We start from the raw sequence: 18,946 nt of genomic DNA, 5'->3' as shown, positions 1-18,946 counted from the left end.
ATCCTCCTGACTGCATGGATTCTAAAACCTCTTCCCTTGCATCTGTTCTCCTCAGAGACAGCTGACGGCCTGTGCTTTAACTTGACAATGGTTTGCACTAACTCAACACCGCAAACTGTTGGATTAGCCAAAGACTCTTGGGAAATTTTGCGCGAGTCCCTAAACTTGGAGAAAAAGCTTGGTCAGGGATGTTTCGCCGACGTGTGGTATGGTAAGGTGGACAAGAGGCTATCTTCTGTAATCCTAAGATTTTTGTAAAGACTCATTCAAGCATTGAAAGCAGCCCATTAAGCAAAATGCGCCCAGGGTGTTGACCAGTCTTGAGTAGCAAGTTGTCAGCTGTGTTTTATTACCGAATTGTTCTTTAATGTGGAACATGCTGTGCAGTGGTTATTGGGAACACTGTTTGATTTCAATCCAACCCACCCACAATTAGCTGCCCTTTAATGGAAGTCTGAAGCAAGGAAGCATAACCTCAAATTCGGCTCATCTTTTTAGAGTGATGTCAGGAAACGCCTCACTCATTGAGCTGTAGTGGCTCAGGACCAATGAGAATTGAAGTTTACTCGATCTGAAAGAGTTGGCGAAGGGGAGGATTGGCTGACTTGGAATGGCAAAATGGGACAGACAGGCTAAGTGATGTCCTGGTCCTCCTGTGGCCTGATAAAGGGGAACACAAGCGATCAGGTTTCCTGTGTGAGTCACCAAACGAGCAATGGGATTTACAAACTGTGCTTGAGGGTGGGCGTTCCCACCCACCCTCTCCATTACCTGCCTCTGTCACACGACCATACCCGCTGTAGTTTGATGGCGAACCACACAACATCTCTGACCATTTGCAACCTCCGAGAGCCAACACCATCACCTCAAATTTCAGCAGTTTTGTTTCAGTGGTTAACCCGTCATTCTCCCCTTCCCCTGCTCGTGTAAATCAGAACCTTGAACTCTGCACCTCAGCTGAGGTGCTTAGAAATTCAGTTGGATTCTGGAACTACAGCCGACATTTTCGGTAACATACGCCAGTGGATTGTTTCATGTGGTCAATGCTACATGCACTGCATTAACAGAACGTAACATTGGCTTAATAAGAAACTATTTGTAGTTTCATCCCCAAAACTAAAATGACTGGTTATCCTATGGCTGTACATCTGACTCAGATGATGCATGTATATTTTGAGTAGTTCAATGTGCGTAAAGTGAAGCTGAAAAGCTCTCTATAAAAACAACTCCCATGTGCATGCAGAATGTGGCTGTTCCTCTCCCATCCTGACCTTAAAGCTAACCAATCAAAAAGGCCGTAGTTAATTAACCAGTTCCATTTTTATTGCTAGTTATAATTTTAATTTCCTATAAGTGAAATGCTTTATTTTGTCTGTGTGTGTGTGTGTGTGTGTGTGTGTGTGTGTGTGTGTGTGTGTGTGTGTGTGTGTGTGTGTGTGTGCGCGTGTGTGTGGCAAAGGTACATGGAATGGAACCACAAAAGTTGCAGTCAAGACACTGAAACCAGGCACAATGTCTCCCGAGTCGTTCCTCGAGGAAGCTCAGATCATGAAGAAATTACGCCATGACAAGTTAGTTCAGCTTTACGCCGTTGTCTCTGAGGAGCCCATCTACATCGTCACTGAATACATGAGCAAAGGTAAGACGGACATGCCTTTTTGTTTTAAACATCATACATAATGGCTGCACGGTTAGTGTAGCGGCCAGCGGAACACGATGTCAGTGCCAGCGACCTGGGTTTGAACCCAGTACTGCCTGTAAGGAGTTTGTACGTCCTTCTCGTGTCCATGTCAGTTTTCACTGAGTGCTCTGATCTCCTCCACGTTCCAAAGACAAATGGCTGTTGTAGGTTAATTGGTGTTTTTGGAGCTCATGGGCCGGAAGGGCCTGTTACCGTGCTGTATTTCTAAGTTTATGGAAAAAAATAAAAATGCTGGTAAAACAATAGTTTGTATCCTATGTGCGTAATTCTGTTTCCTATATTGTCCCCAGATATGTATCCCATGAGTTTATACAAGGAAAATGTTTGCATCCTGGATACATTTATTTAAGGAAATGCTTTGATAACTGCATAAATGAGAGGGGATTGGAGGGGTATATGGGCCTAATGCAGGGAATTGGCGCAAAAGCAGGAGGACACGTTGTTCGGCACAGACAAGCTGCACCTGTGGACCTGGTTCTCTGCTGTAGGACTCCATGATCGAGTAGGAAGGTTTGACACTTTAAGCTTGATTCATGTCATTGCAGACAGAATCAGAATTTATTTTCATGAACATGTCACGAAATTAGTTGTATTTTTGGCAGCGTCACAGTGCAAACATTTATATAAACCACGTTTCAAAATAAATAAAATGATGCAAGAAAAAGATAAAGAAAGATAGTGACTCTGGTTCATTGATCATTTAGGAATCTGATGGCGGTGAGGAAGAACCTGTCCTTGTGCATCTTCAGGCTCCTGAATCTTTTTTTCTGATTGTAGAGTGAAGAGGGCATGGCCTGGGTAGTGGAGGGTCCTTGAGGATAGAGGCTGCTCTCTTAGGACTCCACCCCTTGTGGATGTCCTCGATGGAGTGAAGACTGGTGCCCGTGATGTCGCAGGCTAAGTTATCAACCCTCTGGAGTTCTTCTTGTCTTGTACATTGGCACTTCCATGCCAGAGGGTTATGCAACCAGCCAGAATGCTCTCCACTGTACACCTGTAGACGTTTTTGAGAGTCTTCGGTGACATACCGAATCTCCTCAAACTCCTAGCCGCTGGCGAGTCTTCTTCGTAATTGCCTCAACATGCAGGCTCCAGGATAGATGTTGACACCCAGGAATTTGAAGTTCTTGGCCCTCTCCACTACTGCGCCTTCAATGAGAACTGGGTCGTGTTCCCCTGATTTCCTCCTGCAGTCCACAATCATCTCCTTGGTTTAGCTAACGTTCAGCGAAGATGTGAACATAGAGCCAGTGTGTGGATCTTACTGCCTCCACTATGTAATAAATAAGGGAGAAGCAGTGTATCTAAAAGCAGGATGATGTTCTGAAATAACATTTGTTGCTGTAACCTGCCGTGAACTCCTCGAGAGGAGGGGAGGCTCTGCTGACGAAGGGCCCAGTTATTCGGGATGATTTTTGATCTGTGTTTCGTCACATACCAAGATACAGTGAAAAGGTTAGTTTAGCGTGCGATCCTTGCAGCTTTTAAAATGTCACCACACTCTGGCACCATTTTGGATTTTAAAAATATACAGAAAGCCAGATAACAAACAAAGTAACAAGATTAATCATGTCATCCGTCCCCTGAACTCTCTCTGCGTCAATGGATTGCAAAATCTGGAATTCCTTCCAATCTTCTTTCAATTGCTGTGTAACAAATAACAGCCGTTCTTTGATTTGGTAAAATGTCTTCAGGGACATTTATAACTCGTAAAGACTGGGAGAAAGGCATTCTTAAGTATTTTGGTTCAAAGAATTCCTATGGATGGCAATTCAAAGAATGCCTGTTTAAAGAGGCATCCATATCACCATCTGACATTCATACGAGAACTGACTGTGATTAAGCAACAAGCTCAACGTCAGATTGTGTTAAAAAAGGCAAAAGTAATTTACAATGTTCTCAAAGACATGTTATCTGCCTCGAATGCTTTTGCAGTGTAATGCACATCCATTTTGGATTTCCCCAGATTACTAAAAAAAGGATAATTTAGCCCCATGGTAGCATAATGGTGAACACGGTGCTGTTACAGCGCCAGCAACCTGGGTTCGAATCCAGTGTTGTCTGTAAGTAGTTTGTACGTTCTCCCCCTGTTTGCGTGGGTGCTCACCCATTGCAGCACATGGGGTTTGTAGGTTAATTGATGTATTGGGGGTTGGGGGGCTTGTGGATGGGAAGGGCCTGTTACCATGCTGAGTGTCTAAAAATATATATTTTACTCTACTCTGGTGACCTGGTTCCTCACTTCCCTGAGAGAAATGAAGTGCACTTATTGGAATGGAACTGTATGTCATGCTGTGAATGAGGAACAGCAGGGCAGGACATTGTTACAGTTTTAATTTTTCATTTAGAAATACAGCACATAACAGGCCATTCCAATCCACGAGCCCATGCCACCCAGATACACCCACGTGTATGGGAGGAAACCAGAGAGCCCGCTGCAAGTCCACACAGTCACAGGGAGAGCATGCAAACTTCTCACACACGGCATTGGATTTGAACCTGGGTCGCTGGCACATTAATAGCATTGCACTGACTGTAGGTTACACTAACCTAGAGTGTGATGCACTTCCCAAACAAAGCAAGTTAAATGCGCTCTTTTTAAATGACTTTGAAAATACCAATGCAGATCGCAAAGGGGCAATATTACATGTTCTGTACTATTACATAACAATAAAGGAATCTTGAATCTTGTATTTCAAAGGTGTGATGCTGAATGGGGCAGGGGGCATTTTCTGGTTTAGGTCGTCCTTTTAACCCAATTTCCTAAGACTTCCCGTTGGGAATCTGCCTATTAAACCTTCCTCAAATTAGATCACATAGAGATTTATTTGAATGGCAAGGAACAGTTATGAGAATCAAAGTATAATATAAACCCCTGATATCCTGCACCTACACGGATTGGTAGTTGCCAGATAAACAAATTTTCCGGTTGCATGGGACTCATTTTTACAATGCCTAACTAATTCACCTGCATTAAGAATAAAGACTTTAAAGACAAAAATGTTATATTCCGCTTACACTGAACAAATTTCACTTGCATGAATATATAAAGCATTTTACTTTATTTTCAGTCACATTCTTTGAAAACATTTAACTGTTACTGCATCCGCAGGTTCCTCTCCCTCCACAGAACTGCCCGATAGATGAGCAACAAAGTTATGGATAATTAAGCGCACCCTCTAAGTTTACAGATAAAGCATTATTAATATACTTAATAATAAAGATAAAGACTCTTATTAAGTAGGGTCTGACCTCTTACCAAACGGGCAGCCAACAATGAGCAGCATCAACCAGCTCTTCAACCTGGGTGACGCTGTCTTATTCAACACAAAATTTTATTCAAACAGCTACTACAAGCAAAGCATGGCCAAGGCACTCCGCTGGCTGAATACTTGATCCATCTATTTTTTTGAAAATTTTATTTAAAGGTTTTTCATACGTGTGATCATAGTCAAATATAAAGTGTAATAATCAAATATTAATGTCAAATCACTACATGATGATAAAAACCCCAACCCCCTCCCCCCAAAACCCCAAGAAAAAAGGAAAGGAAAAGAGATGAAATTAAAAGACAGAAAAATGTTAAAGTAAGAAAACAAGAATAGAAGCCTGGTGGCTGGAGGGTCCCCCTCACCACACGACATTAGTCATTTATATCATTTAATACGTCCAAGGAGGTTAACAAAGTTCGGAGCTTAAGGAAAAGGTCTATAAGTTAATTCCCTCAATTTGTAAATAAGGGCGTCAAATGTTCAAAAATACCTCAAATTTATTTCTCAGATTATAAGTAATCTTCTCCAAAGGAACGCAGCTGTGCATCTCTGCGTTTCAACGTTCCATACCCCGGTGAGTATCCGAGCTCCCATCTTCGCAAAAGGTTTACGTGTTAGATTAGAGAACATTTACTTTTACAATGTTAAATTTTTATTTCATTGTTATTTATCTTTATTTATTTATTTTCCTCTTTTTGCCAGTTAACAGTTGCTTGAATTTTGGATAACAAGGGGTTTACTGTATTACATTTATGTTTTGCTTTATTGAGTTGTTTGTAATTGTTGATCTAAAATATGTAAAGTGTTGCAGTTTTTTTTTCCCCTTATAAACATTTTTAAAATGTTCAGTACAGGAATAGAATCTTCAACTCATGATGTTTGTGCCAAGAACAATGTCAAATTAATCTAAATCTCTTCTACCTGTAAATGATCCAAATTCTCCCCCCCGCCCCCCCATTCCCTGCACACATGTGTGTACATCTAAAAGCCTCTTCAATAGTCTATGAGTATTGTTATCCGATCGGCTTCCCCAGTATCTCTGGCAGCCTATTCCAGGCACCTTCCACTCTGTGTAAAAAAATACTTGCCCTGCACATCTCCTTTAAATTGTCCCTCTCTGATCTTAAATGCTCGTCCTATAGGACTGTGCCCTGGACTATACGCTGTGCCCTGGACTGTACCCTGGACTATATGCTGTGCCCTGGCCTGTGCCCTGGACTGTACCCTGGACTATATGCTGTGCCCTGGACTGTACCCTGGACTATACACTGTGCCCTGGACTATACGCTGTGCTCTGGCCTGTGCCCTGGACTATAAGTATTGAACTGCACGTTTTACAAACATTTCTACGTCTGATTCCACCAGCATTGAATTCGGCCATCGTTATTGAATGAAGATCAACCGGGACCAATGCCTGAAGAGGGCGCACAAAATCAGTGAACCGGTGCGGACTCGAAAGGCCAACGTAAATGGTTATATACTGTCTATCCTATTCAGGCCTTTCATAATTATAAACTCCCCTAATAGCTTTGAGTCATTTTAAACGTTTTTGAATATCCAACACGCCAAAACATTTGATTGGTTTTAAAGTCAGCAAGGGATACTTAGAGATGGACGTTGCTAGTGAGAACTCCAGTGGATTCATTGATAAAAGGAAGTTGCATGATCTCGTCTGGAAGAACCTATCTTGGGGTATGGAGGGCAAAAACCAATCTGCTAAAGGAACAGCATCAGTGGGAGATGAAGGCTGGTGGTTGCTTTGGGTCAGGACCGATAAAGGTTTCCGGTCTGAAACACTGACTCTTCTTTTTCTTCCACTGATGCTGCTTGATTTGCTGAGCAAATTTGCCCAGCAGATTGTTTTTTATGTTACAGATTTCAACATCTGCATGTCTCACATGTTTTGGGGGTACAGTGATTCTTGTTGAGGTTTTGGACTGGACATATTGGCTCCCTGCTCATTGTTCTAGTCGTATGGAATCCTTCATTGCATTCTTTGTGATACCCATTATTACTCTCAGCTAAATCACTGTTCATAGTAGCACAAAGAAATATTCTGTCTCTCAAAGGACTCCAGCTAATGCCTTAGATTGAGTTAATGCACATGATTGCTTGAGGTGTGCTGTGTGTATTGTGGCCTTTGCACAAAAATGGGTTCTTATCAGAAGTGGGAGCCAAATTTCCATGCTCTTCAAAAGAAAGTCTCCCCGCCACATAATAGGCAGAAAATCTATCCCACAGGCAGCACACCACAGCAAAACCTTTTCCGAATCTGACAAGTGGCTTCAGTGCCTTCGTCAGATAGAGTGGGGTCAGGGACCATTGACCACTTCCTCGTCCCAATGCAACGTAAAAGAAAAAAAAAAGTACTGGAAAGTCAACGAGTATTGTGAAGAAATACTTCCCAAGGGTTAAACAAATCAGCCACAAGCAAATAGCACAGAGGTTCCCTGCACATTAAACAATCATTTTGCCAGTTTCAAATGGCTCTACTGAAGCAGTTCAAGTGGATATCAGGCATAAGCCGCTTCAGCAGGTCAGTGGCAAATCTTGGAAAGCTATCAAAGCAAACTTACTCAGCGATTACTTTTGCTTGTCTCTTATGACTGCCACAATGGAACTCTGCTTTTTGTTTACTTTCACTGCTAAGATTCCTGTGTTTATGCTGGCAATCTCTCTGGCTTTTCCTCTTAGCAGCTGGACAGACCTGATATTGGCTTTTACTACTTATGGATGCTGCATGGCTTGCTAAGTTTCTCCAGCAATCTTGTGTGTAACACTGACTACACCCTGGTATCTGCAGATTTTCTTGTTTAACTCCATTCAACTACTCCATCATGGTCTCTTCGGTGATTGCCTACCCTGAAGTTCTCTTTGAAGGGAGTTCTATAAGAGCCTCTATTATCCCTGCTGCTCTCAAGCTCTGCACCACTTACAGCCTCTCACCTGTTAGCTCCTTCTTCTTCCTCCCCCTGCCCCCACCACTTTATTCAGCCACCTATCCGTTTTTTCACATTCCTGACGAAGGGCTCCGCCCTGAAACGTTGATTGCATTTGGCTGCTCAGTTTATCCAGCATTTTTATTTGTGTACTGCACAAGACCCTCTGCAAACCTTCCTGTTTACCTGGTCTTTCCTGTTGCATTTGACATTCTAGGGATCACCCTTGTCCTGAAACTCGTCTGGACTAACCACGTAAATACATTGACTAGAAGAGCAGGTCAGAGCCTGGATATCATGTTGCAAGGCCCTTCTCATAGAGTGATACAACTCAGAAACGGATCCTTCAGCGCACACCAAGCACGCATATATGCTTTTCCCGCACCCATCTATATTTTCCCACGCTTTGTCCATAACTTACTATGACCAGGCGATTCAAGAGCTCAAGTTAGAATTCGGTGCGTATGTATATCGTATAATGTATATAACAATAAACTAATTGGAACCATAGAACACTACAGCACAGAATCAGGCCCTGTGACCCATCTAGTCTGCATCAAACCATTATTCTGCCTATTCCCATTGACCTGCATCCGAACCTTAGCCCTGCAAACCCCTCCCCTCCGTTCCTATCCAAATTTTTCTTAAATGTCTGAGTTGAATCATTTCAGCTGGCATCTCCTTCTGTACTCTCACCATGCTCTGCATGAAGAAGTTCCCATGAATGTTCTCTTTAAAGATTTCACCTTTCACCCTTAGCCCATGTCCTCTAGTTCTTGACTCATCTAACCTCAGTGGAAAAAGCCTGTTTGCATTTACCCTATCTCTACCCCTCATAATGTTGCATACCTCTATTAAATCTCCCTCATTCTCCGATGCTCATCTAGTTACTTCATAGATGATGTTAGACGCTCCCACCCACCCAACCACCTTCTGGCGAAAAAGAGTCTTCCATCAAAATCACCTGCCCCTTACCCTGAAAGTATGCCCTCTCATTCTGGACAGTATTTCAATGTGGAAGCATTACCTACTATCTGTCTATGCTCTTCATAATTTTGCACATCTTTAACAGATTCCTTCACTCCTGATACCCCACCCCCTTTCAACATATGCAAAGCACGTCTAGAGGTGACAGAATACCTTCCAAGTGCATGAATACTATGGCAACAGCAGGTTTTGAGAAGCATGAACATATTCCGGACTCAACAGACCAATTAGTTGGCTAGCCCCCTACCCTAAACTTTAATTTTCCTGCCCCCCATCTGTGCAGTGGCGCCAGGGTACACCATCTGCAAAACAAACTGCGGTTACTTGCCCCTGTACTCCAACTGCAACTCCCAACATAGTGACTTCACCCACCAAGGAGCCAAGGCACGGTTAGCCTAGCAGTTAACGCAACGCTATTACAGTGCCAGTGACCCGGGTTTGAATCCGCCACTGTAAAGAGTTTAGACATTCTCCCTGTGTCTGCGTGAGTTTACTCCAGGTGCTCTGGTTTCTTCCCGCCCCCCCAAAATGTATGGAGGTTGTAGGTTAATAGGTGTAATTGGGAAGCACAGATTTAAATGGCTGGAATCAGCCTCTACTGTGTAGTAAATAATTATTTTAATTAATGAAAGGGTGGCAGGTGCATGGAGCACCATCAAATGCAGGTCTCCTTCCAAGTGCCACCCTCCACATCAGGAAATATATCACTACATCATCCATCGACCTATATTCTAGATCAGTGGTTCTCAACCTTTCTCTTTCCATTCACATGCCATTTTAAGTATTTCCTATGCCATATGTGCTCTGTGATTAGTAAGGGATTGCTTAAGGTGGTATGTGGGTGGAAAGAAAAAGTTTGAAAACCAGTTTTAATAATACCTCATTGACTTGTTATGTGCAAGGTTTCATGACTCCAAAGGAAATGAGCCAGTGACAATTTTTCTCTAGCAAAATATTTCAGTAACAATTGGGACTAGACCAGTGATCCTCAACCTTCCCAGCAATCCCTTACTAATCACAGAGCACTGATGGCATAGGGAATACTTAAAGTGGTATCTAAGTGGAAAGAAAAAGATTGGGAGCCACTGTTCTAGACTATCCTACTTCAGAGATGACATTGAATGTTTACAATAGAAAATATTTCAAGCCAAGATAAACTGTTGGTATGCAGGGGAGGTGGGGGGTGGTGGTGGGTGGCAAGGGTTATGAATGAAATGAGGCTGAGAATAAGATCAGACCAGTCTGGTCCTATTGAATGGTGGAGTGGGCTCCTGGGACCCCCATCATTGAATAGCTACAACAAGGAAGGAGACGATTTGGCTATTGGATGCAAGCTGGAACTCCAAGTTGGTAACCATTTTAATTTGGCCTTTCCAATTGCCAGGGTTCAGCTGAACATAAACTGGAGGGCCAACATAGCTAATTCTGCTTGGGCAGCCTAAAACCTAACGGGAGAAACACCAAAGTTTCCAAATTTATGTACCTCCTTCCATCTGGTTCAATCTCTCCTTTACTTGCTCCCACTTTCACTTTACTCTTAACTCATCTTAACTCATCCTCCTCCAGCCCCAAGTGCCCAATAGTCATCTTCTTAACCTGTTCTTCCACCTCTCCCACCTTCATTTGTCAGTATCTTTATTACTTCTTGGCCCCTCAATGTCCTCCTCTCCACCCCTCTTTATGCCTGCTGTCTCCCCTTCCATCTTTATTCACAAAGATCTGCATCCAAAACATTCACCATTCTCTCTATAGATCCTGCTTGATCTCCAGCCCATTGTGCTGGTTATTTGACCTAGTAAGCTCTGTACTAGCTCCCTGTAAGATTTACCAGCTTGTCCTATTCTTCTACCATTTTGACAGCAGCAGAGATTACAGATGGGGAGCAGTGAGAAAGGTTCCCACAGAACTCCATTTGGAAAGTAGTGGAGAACTTCTTCCCACAGAACTCCCTTCGGAGAGCGGAGGAGAACTTCTTCCCACGGAGCTCCCAGTGGAGAGCGGAGGAGAACTTCTTCCCACGGAGCTCCCTTCGGAGAGCGGAGGAGAACTTCTTCCCACAGACCTTCCTTCGGAGAGCGGAGGAGAACGTCTTACCACAGCGCTCCCTTCGGAGAGCGGAGGAGAACTTCTTCCCACAGACCTTCCTTCGGAGAGCGGAGAAGAACTTCTTTCCACAGAGCTCCCTTTGGAGAGTGGAGGAGAATGACTTCCCGCAGAGCTCACTTCGGAGAGCGGAGGAGAACTTCTTCCCACAGAGCTCCCTTCGGAGAGCAGAGGAGAACTTCTTCCCACGGAGCTCCCTTCGGAGAGCGGAGGAGAACTTCTTCCCACGGAGATCCCTTCAGACTCCACGATTTTTCCAGTTCCTTTTGGATACTCAACCAGCTGCTTTTCTTCATGCTACCATGAATTTGTCTCCATCACTGTCTACATCACTGTCTCCAGCAGTGTCTTCCTGTCCCCAAAGATAGATTCTTTTTGGTTCTTTTGCCTTCACCTTTGCTCTTCATTCTTTCATCTCCCTTCATCCTTCACCCTTCCACCAATGGGAACAGATACGCCCCCGTCCACCAACTTACTCTGCCTACAACCAGGTCTTTGGGCCCATGAAGTAGCAAGATCTGGCTCTCTAAATTTCTGGATTCCCTTGCAACTTTGCTTGCCCTCTGGGCTTTCTACAGTCAGCCATTTCTCCCTTGTGTTAGCACCCTGTCAGGTTTTAGTTTCAGACATACAGCACAGTAACAGGCCCATCCAGCCCACAAGCCCATGCTGCCCAGACACACCCAGGTGACCAATGAACCGATTGGCCCCGTACGTCCTTGGAATATGGCAGGGAATCAGAGGAAATCCACATTGGTCACGGGGAAAACGGCCTAACTCCCTATAAGACAGCGGCGGTTTGATCCCAGGTTTGCTGTCTGCTATAATAGTGTTACAATAACCACTGTTTGGTGCTTCCCTTTGGTCATCTCTGGTACATTCCCTCTCGCTGCTGCATTTTACTCTCTATCAAGGTGAAAATTGGAGCTCTGGCTCTAATGGCCATACCCTTTCCCCATATGGGAATAAACCTGAACTGCAGCAAACATTTCCACCTTGAAGGTCTCTTGTTGATCAGTTCCAATTTTATGTGGTGACATTTGAGTCCTAGTTATCGAGCCTACTGCACACTGTCCTTCCTTATGTTCTCTTCTGACATTAGTTCATATTTTACTACGATATAATTCATTCAGCAAGTGCCTCTCCAAGCGAGCCCTTCAATCCCATTCCCACACTTCCTTCCCTGTAACCCGCCCTCTCCTGCGTGCCCTTCAACTCCCCCCAATTCCTTTGCCACTCGCCTACACGAGGAACAATTTTTAGCAGCCAACTCGCACATCCTTGGGAAGGGGGAAGGAACCAAAGCATTGCAGGGAGGTTGGGGGGGGGGCGGGTGGTGGTGCGCAGTCCCAGGTAGAATGCACAAACGCTCCACAAACAGCAAAAGAGCTCAAGATCAAACGCAGAGCTCGGAGTTAGCAGTACCGCCCCTATTGTGTCTTTGACAGAGCCATTTTCTGGTCGTATGCCAGAGGGGTCATTTCAGAGAATCAGAATTTATTGCCATTAAAATATGTCATGAAATTCATTGTTTTGTAGTAGCATTACATTTGCAAAAACCAGCTGTAGATTACATTTCCAAATACACTATTTAAAAAAAATTAACAAATTAGCGCAAGAGAAGAGAAGAAAAAAAGTGAGGTAATCTCTTGTGGTTCGTGTCCATTCAGAATTCTGATGGCAGAGGGGAAGAGGCTGTTTTTGGACTGTTGGGTGTTCGTCTTCAGGCTCCTGTACCTCCTTCCTGATGGTAGCAGTGAACAGAGGCATGGCCTGGGTGATAAGGGTCCTTGGAGGATAGAGGCTGCTTTTTTCGAGATATCGCCTCTTGTAGATGTCCGTAAGAGAGGGGAGACTGATTACCCTGGCCGAATTCACAACTCCCAAAGAGTAGCCTTTTCCTGTCCTGTGCGTTTATTTCCCCGTAAAAGCCAGCTCCCTTGAAAGAACAAGAGTGGTGAAATCAGCAAATTGGTTCAACTGCTGTGGAGAAGGGCACCAATACTCATTACCAACACGTAAAATAGAAACCATCTGAGCTTTAATTCTATAAATAAGGACCCAAAAATTCCTCATTCACGTGAGCAAATAAAAGCACTGTCAGTGTTTGCTAAAATTGCCTGCACTCAATAGATTTTTCCATTTGTCTGCCATCTAGAGAATGGCCGATCTGCCTTTGTTTAGATACCCTTGCCCTTGATTTTTTCATTGCTCTTCTGTGAAAATTTACTGAGAATGAATATGGGCAGTGTTGGTCCTTCCACCATCACGACCCTCACGTAGCAGTCAATTCAACTGCAGGCCAGCAAAACTTCTACTCATACTGAAGGAGCTGGGATTCCATTCATCCCACTGCCACCGGATCCTCGACTTCCTCATCGGCAGACGCCAGTCAGCGTGAACCTGGCAACGTCACCTCCTCCCTGCTGACCATCAAAACAGGGGGAACCTCACGACAGTGGAGCTAAGTTCAGCTCCAACACAATCAGTAAATTTGCTGCAATTCACAAACATGCTGGAGAAATTCAGCAGGTCGCACAGCATCCAATCAAAGTGAAGGGTAATTAACATTTAGGGCCTGGGCCTTTCCTCAGGAAAGTTTAAATTTTCTGACAACTTTATGTATGCCATAATTGATGTACCTGTTTGACTGCAGCAAGAAAGAATTTGTACTTGTGTATAGGACAATAAGCTGTCATTCTCAGAAGAACTTTCTACAATTGCAAGTCATCTACTCAGCCCCAGCTTGAGTAAAAGTGCTGGGAGTAACAGTTAGAAGTGATGAAAGGTTGTGGCCCAAAATGCCAACTGTCTTTTGCCTGACCTGCTGATTCCTCCAACATTTGGTGTATTCCTCCAGTTTTCCAGTATCTCCAGTCTCTCTTGTTTAACTAGGCTGTGTCCTCTCTGTATTGTGTATAATTTTGGTCACCCCACGACAGCAAGGCTTTGGAAGGGGGACAGAAGAGATTTACCAGAATGCTGCCTGGATTAGAGTAGTGGTTTTCAAACTTTTTCCTTCCACGCACATACCACCTTAAGTAATCCCTATGCTATAGATGCCCTGTGATTAGTAAGAGATTGCTTAAGGTGGTATGTGCGTGGAAAGAAAAAGTTTTGAAACCACTGTTTTAATCGTACCTAATTGACTCATTATGTGCACGGTTTCATAACTCCAAAGGAAATGGACCAATGACAATTTTTCTCAAGCAAAATATTTCAGTAGCAATTGGGACCAGAGTGGTGGTTCTCAACTTTTTTTCCCCCTCTTACATACCACATTACGTAACCCTTATTAATCACAGAGCAACGATGACATAGGGATTACATGTGAGTGGAAAGAAAAAGTTTGAAAACCACTGAATTTGAGGGAGAGGTTGGACAAACCTGGTTTGTTACCTTTGCAGCATCAGGGGCTGAGGAGAGACCTGATACAATTTTACAAGAATATGAGAAACATAGTCAGGATAGACAATAAGACTGAGAACCAGAACCATCAGAATTTATTGTCATGAAATTCATTGTTTTGCGACAGTGTCACTGTGCAAACATTCCTATAAACCAGGGGTGGCCAACCTTCTTATTTTTAATTTAGACATACAGGGGTAGTAGGTTAATTGGGCAGCATGGACTCGTGGGCGAAAATGACCTGTTACCGTTCTGTCTGTCTAAATTAAAAATTGAAAGGTTGGGCATCCCTGTTTATAAAAAATAGTGCAAGTAAAAGGAATAAAACAAAGTAAGGCAGTGTCTGTAGTTTATTGGGGAATCTATTTGGCAGAGGGGAAGAAGCTGTTCTTGTTGCGCTGAATGATTGTCTTCAGGCTCCTGTACCATTTTTCTGATGGTAGCAGAGTGAAGAGGATAAAGACTTCTATCTTAGGATACCGCCTCTTGTAGATGTCCTCGATGGAGCCCATGATGTTGCAGGCTGAGTTAACAACCCTGTGGAGTGTTTTCTTGTCCTGAGCTATGTCATCTCCATATCAGGCAGTGATGCAACCAGCCAGAATGCTCTTATGGTACAGCTGTAGAAGCTTTCTGGAGTCTTTGATGGCATTCCAAATCTCCTCAAACTCCTCACAAAGTGGCAACGTGGTTGGCGTAGCAGTTAGCGCAACACCTTTACAGCGCCAGCGATCGGGACAGGGGTTCAAATCCCACGCTTTAAGGAGTTGTATGTTTTCCCTGTGTCAACATCGGCTTTCTCTGTATTTTCCCCAGAGGCTCCAGTTGCATCCAACCTTTCAAAACATACTGGGGGTGTAGGTTAATTGGGTGTAAAATTGGACAGCACAGACTCGTGGGCCAAAATGGCCGTTTATTGTGCTGTATGGTATTTTTTAATTTAATTTATAGCCGCGGGTGGACTTCTTGGTGATTGCATCAACATGGAGGCTCCAGGACAAATCCTTGGAGATGTTGACAACTAGGAATTTGAAGCTCTTGATCCTCACCACTGCTGACCCTTTGATGAGGACTGATTTGCGTCCTCTCGAAGTCCACAGTCATCTCCTTGGTTTTGCTAATGTTGAGTAGAAGGTTGTTTGTTGCGACACCACTCAACCAGCTGATCTATCTCCCTCCTGTGTGATTCCTCATTGCCGTTCAGTGATTCTGCCGACAACTGAGGTGTAATTGACTAATTTGTAGATAGCATTTGAATTGCGCCTGGGTCATGGGTGTAGAGTAGAGTGGTGGGCTAAGCACACATCCTTGAGATGTGCAGACGTTGATCTTCAGTGAGGAGGAGACAATGTTTCTAATCATACTGAGTAAGGTCTTCCGATTCTTTATCCCAGGTTAAAAATGTTAAATACCAGAGGGCTTTAATTTAAAGTGAGGGAGAGGGTATTTTAAAGGAAATGTGTGAGCCAAATCTTTTACTCAGAGAATCGTAAGTGTCTAGAACATGCTACCAGGGTGGTGAAGGAAGCAGATACCAATATAAGTTTGAAGAAGCTTTTAAGTAGACATAAGGGTAAGCAGGGAAAAACAAGCAGAAGAGATTTGAGTTTAATTTGACATGGTGCTCAATGCAGACATTATGAACTAAGAACCTGTTCCAGTACTTACTGTTGTGTGTGGCCAAAACTACAAAGACCAGCACTAACCATGCTGAAATCAACCTTTGCTGTTTTCCAAAACACTCTGCATAATCCATTTGCTTACGGACAGTTTATTCCCAGGCTATAAAACAATAATGTGATCATCAGTAATTATTTTATACAATCCACGAGCAGTCATATCATTTCCATAAGATACAGGAGCAGAAACAGGCTATTCGGCCCACTGAGAGTGCCCCGCCATTTAATCATGATTGGATCCATTTTCCCCCTCAGCCCCACTGCTCGGCCTCCCTCCCACCCCCCCCACCCATAACATTTTATGCCCCGGCTCATCACAAATCTATCAATCTTTGCCTTAAATAAACAAAATGACCTGACCTCCACAACTGCCTGTAGCAATAAATTCCACAGATTTACTGCCCGTTGGCTGAAGAAATTCTTCCATATCTCGATTCTAAGCAGACATCCTTCAATCCTGAAATTGTACCTTCTTGTCCTAGACTCTACCACCGTGGGAAACGACCTTTCTACATCTACTCTGACAACACCTTCCAACATGTCAAATGCTTCAATGAAATGCCCCCACCCCATTCTCCTAAATTCCAAAGAGTGCAAGCCAAGAGCTATCAAACTCTTTGTGATCACCCTTTCACTCCTGGAATCATCCCTGTGAAACTCCTCTGCATTCTCTCCAACATCAGCACATCCTTTCTTAAATGAGGAACCCAAAAACTGCTCACAATATTCCAAATGAGCTCACACCAGTGCCTTATGAAGCCTCATATCATTTCTGACCTTGAGGTTACTGGTTGTTGACATGATTTATATTTTAATTCTCAAGGGATAGACACCAATGTCCAGGTTGTCATTGTTTGTCCTTCTCCATATGGCCCAGGAATGTATGGTTGGGTTCCTTTGTTGAACCACTTTTCCTTTGTTCAACTTCAGCTGGAGTCCTTCAGTCATACATCAGCATTAAAAAAATACTTGACATATGAAGCAATGATCTTCCCACAGTAAGAGAAACTTTAGGTGGTATGTGTTGTAACAAACCAAGTTTGCTGGAAGCCAAGACATTATTAAAGCATCAGTCACTCCATCATTATCAGGGAGCTGTGATGTAAATAAGCCAGAGCCCACTTAATGGTGGAGACATTCCATCCATCAAAGCCATATTGACCCAGTTTGAAAATGTTAATGCTAATGTTAAAGTTAAATACGTTCATTATCAATAATCAATCTTGTCACCATGCTCTGTGAAGGTTTTTAGTGGATCCAGAATGGCATGCATTTTGTGATCTGCGTGGATGGCGCACAAAACTAAGTTTTTCACTCCATCTCTGTACACCTGACAATAAATAATTCAATTCAACTTCACGTATTTTCTTTCATACCAAAACTTAAATTAGATGAATGGCTTTTAGTTCATTATTCAGACTTTGAATGAGTTTCAGAATTAATTTCACGGAGAATCAATGTTGCAGATATATTAAAAACTGCTAGCAATGTTCATATTGCACAGGCAGAGATGTGGGGTTTCAGCATGGAGGTTTACCCTGCGATGCGACGACTGACAATGGAGATTAATATCTGTCCCAGTTCATAGAACGATGGGCACTGCAGCACAGAAACAGGCCTTTGGCCATCTAGTCTGTGCCAAACTATTATTCAGCCTCATCCCATTGACCTGCACCCTGACCATAGTCCTCCATACTCCTCCCAGCCATGTACTTATCCACTTCCACTGGCAGCTCCTTTGGATGAAGACATTCTCCCTTAATCATTTCACTCTTAACCCATCCAGTTCTTGTCTCACCTAACCTCAGTGGAAAAAGCCTGCATACATTCACACCATTGCACAAAATTTTATTTAATCTACCTTAAGGCAGACCAAAATTTGCTATCAGCCAAAAAATCCTCAGTGCCCCTTACAGCCAGAGAAGGAGAAGCGGAAAGGAGTCCCCCCCCCCCCCCCCCCCAGGGACTGAATGTTCATGGCTTCATCTCCAGCACACTCACAGCCACACAGCCTTCAGTCCAAACCATCAGCAACCTGAGCTCTAGATGCGCACCTCCAACATCATCAGAAAGCCTCCAGCACCCACTCACATCCCAGTTCCAATACCTGGTACCCTTCAACCAGTCCCAACCCAGTCTCCAGCAGTCCGCAGCCTGATGTGAGTTCTTCAGCCTCAGAGCCCCTCACTGGTCCACCGCCAGGCTCACCGTCCCCGTGGATCATCTCCTTTTCAACAAGAGGATGTTCTCCCCATTACTGGTGCCCTGCGCCAGTCCTCTGCTTCCCCAGAGTCTGCAACCCTTTGTGGCCACTGCCAATCATAGGCGCCGCCATCTTGGGTCCAGATCACGAGGTCGCAGTACTTTAAAATACTCCACCGTCAGCTACTTTAACAGGCTGATTAAACACAGTGCAGAGCTGACAGCAGTCGCACTGGGCAGCTGGACCCCGCGGGAGCGCTATGTGTCCACTCCCTGCTCTCAGCGCTGCCGTTTCTTTTACTCACGGATCTCACTGCATTATGTTCAGCGTTTCCACTGCTAAACTATGTGTGGGTTGACTCAAAAAACAAACGTTCTCACAGTGCATGAGGCGAAGCACTTGGAGGGTTTTTTCCTCCTTCAATTCCACTGCTAGGAATGCAAAAATATAAAACCTTACCTCTTGTTCAAAATATTGTTTCCAAAAGGTATTTGTAAAATAATTTGTCAGGGCAAAAAATGAACTGAAAGCCTGAACTTTTTTTCCTCATTTCAGGAAGTCTGTTGGATTTCCTAAAAGATGGTGAAGGAAGAGTGTTAAAGCTGCCCAACCTTGTGGACATGGCAGCGCAGGTAAGGGGCAAAGCAGAACTC

General features: G+C 43.8%; 1 protein-coding gene across 9 annotated transcripts in view; it reads left to right on the top strand.

The window, feature by feature from the left end:
• LOC138737113 (tyrosine-protein kinase Fyn) overlaps positions 1-18,946 on the top strand; it is a 253,161-nt gene that overhangs the window by 214,622 nt on the left and 19,593 nt on the right. For 8 of the 9 annotated variants that reach the window (XM_069887637.1, XM_069887639.1, XM_069887636.1 and 5 more), the window contains 2 exons: positions 1,460-1,639; positions 18,849-18,925. In XM_069887637.1, coding sequence (XP_069743738.1) covers positions 1,460-1,639; positions 18,849-18,925 — 257 coding nt within the window. Of the gene's footprint in view, positions 1-55; positions 212-1,459; positions 1,640-18,848; positions 18,926-18,946 lie in introns of all 9 variants that reach the window. The other variant, XM_069887642.1, reaches the window with a different exon arrangement.

This window comes from Narcine bancroftii, chromosome 6, assembly GCF_036971445.1.
Source record: "Narcine bancroftii isolate sNarBan1 chromosome 6, sNarBan1.hap1, whole genome shotgun sequence".
Lineage (NCBI taxonomy): Eukaryota > Metazoa > Chordata > Chondrichthyes > Torpediniformes > Narcinidae > Narcine > Narcine bancroftii.
This window is presented reverse-complemented; position numbering and strand designations above follow the sequence as displayed.